The sequence below is a fragment of the Squalius cephalus genome (genome assembly GCF_949319135.1).
Source record: "Squalius cephalus genome assembly, chromosome: 2".
In the NCBI taxonomy this organism is placed as follows: domain Eukaryota; kingdom Metazoa; phylum Chordata; class Actinopteri; order Cypriniformes; family Leuciscidae; genus Squalius; species Squalius cephalus.
The window spans coordinates 10,873,550-10,885,803 of NC_137123.1; the positions used below are offsets into that span (position 1 = coordinate 10,873,550).

General features: G+C 33.4%; 1 protein-coding gene across 1 annotated transcript in view; it reads left to right on the forward strand.

The window, feature by feature from the left end:
• Positions 1-12,254, forward strand: part of LOC307152397 (glutathione hydrolase 1 proenzyme-like) — a 41,522-nt gene that overhangs the window by 23,946 nt on the left and 5,322 nt on the right. Inside the window, exons 7-9 of the mRNA XM_079860987.1 lie at positions 9,723-9,880; positions 9,975-10,124; positions 11,834-11,967. Coding sequence (XP_079717113.1) covers positions 9,723-9,880; positions 9,975-10,124; positions 11,834-11,967 — 442 coding nt within the window. The remainder of the gene's footprint in view (positions 1-9,722; positions 9,881-9,974; positions 10,125-11,833; positions 11,968-12,254) is intronic.

Genomic DNA, 12,254 nt, shown 5'->3' on the forward strand with positions numbered 1-12,254 from the left:
ATAGATAGATAGATAGATAGATAGATAGATAGATAGATAGATAGATAGATAGATAGATAGATAGATAAAAAATAGTTTGAAGATAGATAGATAGATAGATAGATAGATAGATAGATAGATAGATAGATAGATAGATAGATAGATAGATAGATAGATAGATAGATAAGTTTATAAGTACATTGAATGGTAGTTTAATTGAGTCTAGGTCTTCAGAGAATTTACATTTGAGTTTTTGTGTTTGTGCACTACTGGGCCACCGTAGTCTTGGCTCAATTTGAGAGAAAGAAAGGATAGACAGAATGAAAGAAAGATTAAAAATAGTTTGAAGATAGATAGATAGATGATAGATATAGTTTAAAGATAGATAGATAGATAGATAGATAGATAGATAGATAGATAGATAGATAGATAGATAGATAGATAGATAGATAGATAGATAGATAGATGATAGATAGATAGATAGATATAGTTTAAAGATAGATACTGGGCCACTGTAGTCTTGGCTCAATTTGAAAGAAAGAAAGAAAGAAAGAAAGAAAGGTGGATTAGTTAGTTAGAAAGAAAGATGGATTAGTTAAAAAGAAAGAAAAATAGATTAGTTAGAAAGATAGATTAGTACGAAAGAAAGAAAAATTGATTAGTAAGAAAGAAAGAAAGAAAGAATGAATGAATGAATGGTGGATTAGTTAGAAATAAAGAAAGATGGATTAGTTAGAAAGAAAGATGGATTAGTTAAAAAGAAAGAAAAATAGATTAGTTAGAATGAAAGAAAGACTGATTAGTTAGAAAGAAAGATAGATTAGTAAGAAAAAAAGAAAAAATGATTAGTTAGAAAGAAAGAAAAAGAAAGAAAGATTAGTTAGAAAGAAAGAAAGAAAGATGGATTAGTTAGAAAGAAAGAAAGATGGATTAGTTAGTTAGAAAGAAAGACTTATTAGTTAGAAAGAAAGAAAGAAAGAAAGAAAGAAAGAAAGAAAGAAAGAAAGAAAAAGAATGATTAGTAGGGCCCTATAAAATCCGTTTTATTTTTTCCCAAATTCCGTTTTATTTTTTCCCAAATTCCATTTTTTCCGTTTTAATTTTTGCAAATTCCGTTTTTTCCGTTTTAATTTTTGGGAATTCCGTTTTTTTTTTACCCTTTACTGTTATTTTAGTCGTAAAAAGAGTGTTTTTAATGTTAATGATTAAAATGTACACAAATAAAATAGGAATGACCCTAAATTTATTGAGGTAACAAACAAAATTCTCATTTTAAGAGATGTTAAAAGTGGTTTGGTTTGTTTACATTAGTGAATGTATTAGGCTAACTAACATGAACCATGAGCAATACATTTGTTACTGTATTTATTAATCTTTGTTAATCTTAGTTAACCCTAACCCTGTATTTTTATTATGTTACTTCACACAGTGCATTGGGCTAACTAATGTTAACAAATACAACTTTTCATTTAAATAATGTAGGCTACTAAATGGTGAAATTAACATTAATAAAGATTAATAAATGCTGTAGAAGTGCAGTTTATTAATAGTATGTTAACTGATCTAGTTAACTAGAGTTTAATAAATGGAACCTTATTGTAAAGTGTTACCGATTTTGTTATACACCGAACCGATCAGTGTTGGACAGATCAGTTGTTTTAACCATTCATTAAAGTGAATCAGTTCAAAGGAGTCATTAGTTCGCGAATCGGACGTATCATTAGCAGACTTGTACGCGTTGTGTGATTATCCCGGCAGTTAGGACATCGCACAAGATTTGTCAACACAGAAAACATTTCATCATTGGATAGGTTTTGTTTAGTTTATTGAAAGTGTTTTTTATGTCAGCTGAATGGGCGGAACGCTTTTCAGAGAAGAAGGCAAGGTAAAAAAGTTTTTTTTGCACAATTCACACCCAGCGGTAGCCTAATTCAGGAAAAAAATATCCGAATGCTCCACGTGAAACTTCGTTCTTCCGATCTTTTACCATTGTGTCAATTCTCAATTGATTTAGATTAATAAGCGCGAGGGAGTGAGAAAGAGCAAGACAGTTTGAAGACGCGCGCGCGACCGGGCCTCTCTCTCTGCTCGTTCTTTCAGTAATATGCGATTTTCCTCAGACATACGTTTTTCTCCCACACAAAAACAGAATTTTATTCCAAATATGTAAAATTCCGCGAAATTCCGCGTTGACACTAGATTCCGCGTTAATTTGCCAATTCCGCGATTCCGTCCGCGATTCCGTGATTGCGGAAATTATAGGGCCCTAGATTAGATAGTTAAAAATAAGTAAAGATGGAAGAAAGAAAGATGGATTAGTTAAAAAGAAAGAAATATAGATTAGTTAGAAATAAGGATGGATTAGAAAGAAAGAAAGATGATTAGTTAAAAAGAAAGATATATTAGTTAGAAAGAAAGAAAGAAAGAAAGAAAGAAAGGTTGATTAGTTAGTTAGAAAGAAAGATGGATTTGTTAAAAAGAAAGAAAGATAGATTACTTAGCAAGAAAGATAGATGGATTAGTTAGAAAGATACATTAGATAGAAGGATAAATAGATAGATTAGTTAGAAAGAAAGAAATAAAGAAAGATTAGTTAGAAAGAAAGATGGATTAGTTAGAAAGAAAGAAAGATGGATTGGTTAGTTAGAAAGAATGAAAGATGGATTAGTTAGAAAGATACATTAGATAGAAGGATAAATAGATAGATTAGTTAGAAAGAAAGAAATAAAGAAAGATTAGTTAGAAAGAAAGAAAGATGGATTGGTTAGTTAGAAAGAATGAAAGATGGATTAGTTAGAAAGAAAGAAAGAAAGAAAGAAAGAAAGAAAGAAAGATGGATTAGTTAGTTAGAAGGAAAGACTTATTAGATAGATAGATAGATAGATAGATAGATAGATAGATAGATAGATAGATAGATAGATAGATAGATTTAGAATGGTAGTTTAATTGAGTCTAGGGCTTCAGATCATTTAGATTTGAGTTTTTGGCTTGTACACTAATAGGCCACTTGGCTCAATTTGAGCACTCTGCAATGTAAGTCTATGGGATTTTTATGATTTTTAATATTAATTTTTAAGAAAACTGAAAGTCAAATTAGTCTGAAAAGATATAGCACACCAAGTCATAACTGACATAACAGACTGAAAGTCTGACCCGAGTTTGGAGTTTGTAGAGTTAAAGCTCTAGGAGGAGTTAGTGTCAAAACATTTTGGGTCAGAAGAATAATAATAAGTTTAAATAGGATTTCAGTAAGTTGGCTTTCTCAAGCCAACTTAATAATATGTTTAAGTACAATATCAGTAAGTTGGCTCTCTCAAGCCAACTTAATTAACAGTGCTCAAAACTGAGACTCAGAGGCTGTTTTCCCAATCACACCTGTCATGGGCTATGTTCCATTCAGCTTAAACACTCCCAAGAAAATCCAGGACACAGTTGATTCATTTCCATGAAGTTTACTGGGAATTTTTTACTGGGAACCCAAATACACACACAGCAAAATCCCCAGTGTTAAATTAACACTCCTCAGTGTTTATATGTGTCCACACTACAGGGTGTTAAAAATTAACACTGAAGCAGTGTTGAAGTTAATGAGTTAATTAAGTTAACACTGAAGCAGTGTTGAAGTTAATGAGATAATTAAGTTAACACTGAAGCAGTGTTGAAGTTAATGCGATAATTAAGTGATTAATTAAGTGATGATTGGCCATTAGTGGTGGCACCTGATGATAACAAGCAGACTCACTGAAGGAAAGAGAAACACAAGAACTACTGACTTCGAGCCATTATTGCACTTATTATTTTACCAGTTTGACTTTATTTCTGTCATACATCTACACACTGTCTTATTTAGATTTAACAGAAGTTTAGATGGTAATGTTTTATGGAATGTTTCGTTTCATGTCACCATTATGGTGGTCAGTGTTTGCTTTAGTTGGGCTCTTGACACTTTATTATTTAACATTAGTTTTTCTCTGGCTGCTCCAATTCTGTGTTTATAGAGCATATGTGTTGTGGCAAGAGAAACTATGATTTGGGCTGTGTTTCCCGAAAACATCGCAAGCCTAATTTGATCGTATAGACCATTTGTTGCAGTTGGTCTGCAATCAAGTTAAGTTTAAGATGCTTTTGGAAATGCAGCCCTGGTTATGTTTCAATGATGAAATTACTAGTGACCTGATTCAATGATGTCACCCAGCATTATAAACTGATTATCTAATTGTTTTATTATTTTTTCACTACAGTAGTTACTTCCAGCAATGTTTTAAAGATCTGAAGGATTTAAAATCACACACTGACATCAAGAATCTACATATGAATCTCAACAATGGTGACAATCAAACAAATGCTTAATGTTGCAATGCATGATGGGAGCCACCAATCAGAATGCATCAATGGCTGACATCATGCATTGCAGCATGAATAAATTATGCAGCTGAATTGTCCTGTAATTTTCATTGTTTTTTCTGTTGGCTTTTATTTTGCTGTTGTTTTGTTCTGACTTTAGTAGCTTGTTTTGTGATGTTCAGAGTTGATCTGTTTGTCACTAGTTTGTTTATTGTCACCATTGTTGAGACTCATATGCTGATTCTTGATGTCTGTGTGTTTTAACACAATAACTTCTTTGCACAAAGTATTTTCAAAATTTTTGATATTGTTGTTGGATCTCAAACTGTAGAATCTCAGAGCTACAATCACCAATACTAAAACAAGACATCAAGCATATAGTCAAAGATTTAGACTCTGAATGACATCAGTGAATCAGGACACTACATGATAATGTTTTTATCCTCAAAACATATTGTGAGCAGGTCATGTTTTCTCTTGCAATAACAAATGTGCTTTATAAACACAGAGTTGTAGCAACCAGAGAAAAACATATATTAAAAAATGAAAAGTGTCAAGAGCCCAACTAAAGCAAACACTGACCACCAAAATGGTAACTTGAAAAGAAAAAATCCATAAAATATTACCGTCTAAACTTCTGTTGAATCTCAAGAACTTTTGTCGATGTATGACAGAAATAAAGTCAAACTGGTAATAATAAGTGCAACAATGTGTAATGACTTGAAGTCAGTAGTTCTTGTGTTTCTCTTTTTTCTGTTATTGTTTTTTCTCTTTCCTTCAATGATTCTGCTTGTTATCATCAGGTGTCACCACTAATGGCCAATCATCACTTAATTAATCACTTAATTATCTCATTAACTTCAACACTGCTTCAGTGTTAACTTAATTATCTCATTAACTTCAACACTGCTTCAGTGTTAACTTAATTATCTCATTAACTTCAACACTGCTTCAGTGTTAATTTTAACACTCTGTAGTGTGGACACATATAAACACTGAGGAGTGTTAATTTAACACTGGGGATTTTGCTGTGCAGTAACAGTGTAAGTAGCACCACTTAGCTAACATAGCAGTGCCTATATGATAAACACAATCAAGCTAGTAGAAACAACCAGCAGCAATAAACAAAGCTTATTTAGCCGTCTCAATAATCTTACAAAATTAAAAGTAAGCAGTAACCAAATATTACACGATGAGAAATACTTACAGACGTTGCCTTAGCAAAAAGGGAGAAGGAAAAGCGATCGACTCAGAAACGACTGATAGAGCTCACACATTACTGTAGCTGATTACCGCATGGCAATTTTACTTCCTGTTTCCCAACATGCACTAGTACTAAATTACTATGGTTACAAGATAAACAAACCACACTGAACTGCTGAAACAAACACATTTCCAAGCGGCATGACAACACCCTATACCCTCATTCACTATTCCCTACATTAGTTCACTAATATAGTCCACTTGACAGAGTGAATGTAAAGAAGTGAGTGAATTGAGAAACTGATGAACACCTGATAAGCAGAATCACTGAAGGACAGAGAAACAAGAACAGAAAAAAGAGAAACAGAAACTACAACTGACTTCCATCAACACTGAGTGTGAAACCAGTTTACAAACCAGTTTAACATTATTTCTTTCGTACAAAAGTTATTGTTGAGAATTAACAGATATTTAGTTGTTGATGTTTTATTGAATATAATAAAGTTAGTCACCATGATGGAGACCAGCATATCATCATCTATAAATTTCTCTCTGACTGCTGTAACAGTGAGTTTATAAAACACATTTGTTATGGCAAGAAAAAGTCAAGAGGAAGTTGATCAGGTGTTTTAGGCTGTTGGGGTGATGCCAAAAGTCTTCTGGACACGTCGGATTCGCTGTTATCTTTCTATCTGCAAGCTTTGAATTTGTTGATATTTAATATTTATTTATTAAATATCTTTGAATGAAATAAAGCAATGTTTCGTAATATTTTTTTTAGGATATAAAGGATATTGAAATCATATAGCGCATTAAAACATTTTGAACTCCTGTTTAACTCAGACACACACAGACATCAACAAATCAGCACATGAATCTCAATAGTGGTGTCATAAGTTTAATGTCGCCATGCTGGGTTCCAGGATAGTATAAAACCCCCAGCACATACCGCAGTATAAATAAAAAATAAAATGGTGATCCTTTTTTCGGGTCCCCATTGTGCAGAAGAGTAGAGCCTGTGCTTCAGTCCAGGAGAAGATCTACAAATACTGATGATTTGCTGCATGTTGCTTTATTTTACAGAGAGTGACTGTGTAGTTGCTCTGTAGTTGTTAATGCATTATATATTTTAGTTAAAAACTTTAAACGACAGTTGGTCAATTTAAGGCAGTCAAGTGAAATTTGAAATTAGTTAACTCAAATTTGAATCTAGTGCATATCATTTTTACTGTAACATACTGTAGATTACAGTAAAGAACTGTAAAATTAAAAAAATTAAAACAGTTACCAGTATTTTACTGTAAAAGCCTGGTAAGGTCTAACAGTATTAGCTATTTTGAAATTAAAATAAAAAACACACTTTCTCTGTGGCAGCGGTTTTGGCCACTAGGCAGATCTGACCTTACAGTGTGTGCATAATTATAAGTTACCACATAAAAAAACACATAAATCTTAACAACCAATGTTCATTTTGTACACTGTTAACCCTTGCTGTAAAAAAAGGCCAAATTCTGACAATATCATACCATTTTCCATTAAAACAGTAATATACCGTAGAAAACAAAACTAGCCTACAGGAATATACTGTGAATTAACATTGCTCAAAATCGACACTCAGAGGCTGTTTTCACAATCACACCCTATACCCTCATTCACTATTCCCTACATTAGTTCACTAATATAGTCCACTTGACAGAGTGAATGAAAAGAAGAGAGTGAATTGAGAAACTGATGAACACCTGTTAAGCAGAATCACTGAAGGACAGAGAAACAAGAACAGAAAAAAGAGAAACACAAAAACTACAATTGACTTCCAGCATCACTGAGTGTGAAACCAGTTTACAAACCAGTTTACGATTATTTCTTTCTTTCATACATGTACAAAAGTTCTTGTTGAGAATTAACAGAGATTTAGTTAATAATAAAGTTTGTTGTCACCATGATGGAGATCAGTATTTGCTTTAGTTGGTCACTTGTCCCTTGACTTCTTACCATTCATCTCTCTCTGACTGCTGTAACAGTGAGTTTATAGAACACATTTGTTATGACAAGAAAGAGCCAAGAGGAAGATGATCAGGTGTTTTTGGCTTTTGTGATGATGTCACACTCATCCTGGACATGTCTGATTCTCTGATTTTTCCTACATATATTATTTGAATTGATGGGTATTTCATATTTATCATATATCTGTGAATCTACAACATGAAATCAATATTTCTGTAATCAGGACTTCTGAAGAATATCAAAATCATATAGTGCATTAAAACATTTTGAACTCCTGCTTATCCTGGACACACACAGACATCAACAATCAGCTCATGAATCTCAACAATGGTGACAATCAAAAGTTTCATGTCGCAATGCATGCTGGGTTCCAGGATAATATAAAACTCCCAGCATGCACTGCTGCATGAATAATACAAAAAATATATATTGCCACCACTGTTGAGATTCATGTGCTAAATTGTGATATCTCTGTTTTTCTTTAAGACAGTGTAGCTCTTTTTTTTTTTTTTGGTTTATGCATGATGTGTTAAAAAAATGAGTCATTGTAATTTATTACTGTGGTTTCACAGTGGTGCTAATGTAACACTTTTGATTGAGAATTAAAGGAATTAATTTCCTTAGTGAATGAACAGGCAATATGATGATTTTGTCATCATAATCATTATAACTACAATCATTCATAAACTGTGTGTGTACACAAGTGTGACTTGCAAAAACAGTTCAAACAGCAAAAGAAACACTAATGTTTTAGCATCAGCATCCCAACTAAAGCAAGCACTGATCTCTATAATGGTAACTTCAAACCAAACATTTTCAATTAAACATCTCAATAACAACTTCTGTAGATGTATGAAATAAAGTCATACTGGTTAATAATAATTATAATAATGTGTAATGGCGTCAGTTGTAGGTCTTGTGTTTCTCTATTTTCTGTTCTAACAGCAGGTGTTCATCACTAATGCTCAACAATCACTTACATATTCCCTTAATTATCTCACTGCAACACTGTCTCAATGTTACTTTTACTCTTTGTAGTGTGGATTTCCCTGTGGGGTGGAAAGGGTTAACAGTGTATGATAAAAAGACACACCCACAAAATGTATTTTAACAGTAATAAACTGTAAGTTATAAAACAGGTTTATACTGGCAACACTGTTGCCAGTAGTTTACTGTAAAATCTAGTTTTTTGGGTCACCGTTGTGCAGAAGAGTAGAGCCTGTGCTTCAGTCCAGGAGAAGATCTACAAACATTGATGATTTGCTGCATGTTGCTTTATTTAACAGGCGGTGACTGTGTAGTTGCTGGTCCAGTGGAAATCTCTTTATTTACAAAAGTTTTGTTGTGGTTTCAAATGAAATAAGTTCACAGTAATACTTTGCTCATGTTAGTAATGCTTTATACATTTTAGTTAATACATTTAAATGACAGTTGGTCAATTTAAGGTAGTTGGTTTCTGTAAGCGAAATTAGTTAACTCGAGTTTTAGTGCACTTTTACAGTAACATACTCTAGATTACAGTAAAGAACTGTACAATTAACAGTAAATTACTGGCAACAGTGTTGCCAGTATTTTACTGTAAAAAAACCCGGTAAGGTCTAACAGTATATAATCATAAGAGATAATTGTTAACAAGGGCTTAAAGTGAAAAATGACTTATATTAATATATTATATTATATTCTTATATTATGCATTATTATAAAGCAGATTTTTTTACAGGTAAAATGGGTAAAAGATGCAAAAATATGATCAGAATATCGACTTGCCAAATTATTGTTATTATATTATAATACTACACTAAAAAAAAATGTTATGTTGGCTTTAATGAACTTTTTTATGTCAAGGTCTACATAACTAGGTTACGTTGGATTTATGTAACATTATTTATTTCAATTAACTTAAGTTATTTACATAAGGTTAATCCAATGCCATTTAATTGAATGAGGTTAAAAGTCTTAATTTTGTCCAAAACAATTAAGTTAATTAAGTTCAATTATCCTAAAATTAATATTTTTACATTCAGCCAAATTTGTTTGACATAAACCTGTTGACATAAAGTTAATTAAAGCCAACATAGCATTTTTTTTGAGTGTGTGTTGAATGTCTCTATTTACACAGGGGTCCCTAAAGCCTCAGCCTTTTCACTTACATAACATCATCTTGTATCTGCTTTTGTCTCTCTTTGTTCTAGTGAAATGATTTACAGCTCAAAAAAAATTTGGAAGGAAAATGATACTAAACCCTTTCCCAAACTTGCTATCACCTACAAGACGATATCAAAAGAAGGAGCAAAAGCCTTTTACGATGGGTCATTGACTGATGATATAGTGAAAGATATAAAGGCTGCAGGTTATTTCATTCTTTAAATTTTATCAGGATCTGCTGACCTACAATAATTTGAGTATGCAATTCTTTCTGAGGGGTTTTTGGTCTTATATCACAGGAGGGAATATAACACGTGAGGACCTGATGTATTATAAGGCAGAGCTAAACGAGCATGCATTAAACTTTACTTTGAGAAACTACACGTTTCATGTTCCTACTGCTCCATTCGGTGGACCTGTGCTCGCTCTGATACTCAATATACTCGAAGGTCAGTGAGTGTATGTCTGTCTGTGCACAGCAAAATCCCCAGAGTTAAATTAACTCTGCTCAGAGAACATTTGGTCCCTCTCTATAGAGAGTTAAAATAACTCTGATTCAGAGTTATTTTAACTCTCTGTAGAGAGGGACCAAATGTACTCTGAGCAGAGTTAATTTAACTCTGGAGATTTTGCTGTGTGGATTACAGGTTGGGAGTTCTAAGGCCAACTGTGGTACTCTCCAATTAAATAATTCTCCTCACAAGCGACTCACTCTCCTCACCATTTGTGGGGTGCATTTAGAGGTGGGTAATCCAGGGCCAAAGAGTAAAAGTCCTGCCATATGTTTATTCCACCCATGAACTCTGTCAGCTGATTTCACTAATTAGTTCTCTCTCCTGCTGAATTAGCAAATCCAGGTGATTGGAACAAAATACTGAGGAGGACTTTTACTTTCTGAACCTGGACTTTACTCCTCTAGCCACATGTCAGCGAAGAGCAAAATAAATAAACCAGAACTCGACCTTATCTGAGCCGCAAAACGTATATTAAATATGGAGTCATCTCAGCCTTAATAAGCCTGTTAACAAACAGAATCACTGAAATAATGAAGATAACAGAAAAAGAGACAAGCAGAAACACAAGAACTACAACTGACTTCAGACACAGTCTAGGACAGGGATGGGCAAACTCTGTCCTGGAGGGCCACTGTCCTGCAGAGTTTAGCTCCAACCCTGATAAACTCTCCTGTCTGTAGCTTTCTAGTAATCCTGAAGACATTGGTTAGCTGGTTCAGGTGTGTTTGATTAGGGTCCCAGATAGACAGCAACCATCAAAACAATGTTATATTAATGGTAATGTGTAAATTTTCGCTCATCACGTTTGCTCCCACAATTTAAGATTTCATCCATAAATCAATGGTAATGGCGTTGAGTCAATGTTAATGTAATGTTGGTTCAACATCATGTTTGCACTCTCAGAAAATGAAACACAACAACTATAACTGACTTAAAGCCATACAGCCTGAAATCAACTGCAGATAACAGACACACATGTAACCATATACTGCTGTAGTCTGTGTTGTGTTGGAAATCAGTGAAGAACGACAGGAGAGCGTCGGACTGGGTTTGCATAGAGAATGTATTGAACCATCACCTCCTTACCGACCCTTTTTAATGTATTTTTAGAAACACTAGTTTAAACAAATGTATAACAGCCTTAAATGTATATTAACAGGAAAATCTTGTGAAATAAAACCATTTTAACCTCGTCACACACACACACAGCGTGATTTTAAGACTTCGATCTTTAGCTCATTCAAGGGCAAGCAGTGTTATGAATGAAAGCCGGTACAGCCTTTAATAAGCATCTGTACATTAAGTAGGTATGCTCTTGTGCTCACATCTGTCTGCTGTTAAAGAGACCAAGTGCATTGTTGTTGCTATTCAAATCACTACATACATGGCTTAACAATATTTCTCTGAGTTGAATATTAATATATTGTGTAAAAAAAAAAAACTTAGTCAAGTTAAATTTAAATCACAGTGAAGTTTATGCAATATGTACTGAAGAGAGAGTGCAGTGGTTCGCCAATAACAATTCGCTTGTGCATCTGTACATTGTAACGCTTCTTTAAACTAAGTGTTCATTCAGAGAGTAAAAACAAAAATGGAAAATGATTAAGATACATTTTAAATAATTATTAAACATTTCCTATTAGGTTACAACTTCACAAACACCAGTGTGTCCACAGAGAACAAGACTCTGACCTATCATCGTATGATAGAGGCGTTCCACTTGGCTGATGTCGAAAAGAGTAAACTGGGAGACCCACTCGATGAGAACATAACTGAGGTGAGTGCAACTCTTCTTATATATTGTCACAATGTCTGTTGTAATTTCTGTTCCTGTTTGTGTTTGGTTTATCTGTCAATTAGTTCAGTTCTGTCAATTAGTTAGTTCAGCCTTGTTTAAGATATTTGCAGGCTATAATAAGTTTTAAAGGGATAACAATTCGGGAGCCCAAAGGGTCAAAATTGGGAATTTTTGCACATTTGACTCAAACTCTAAACACATCAAAAAACATCCTCATTGTTTCCTGTCTCATCTACACATCTACATTTACATTTATTCATTCATTT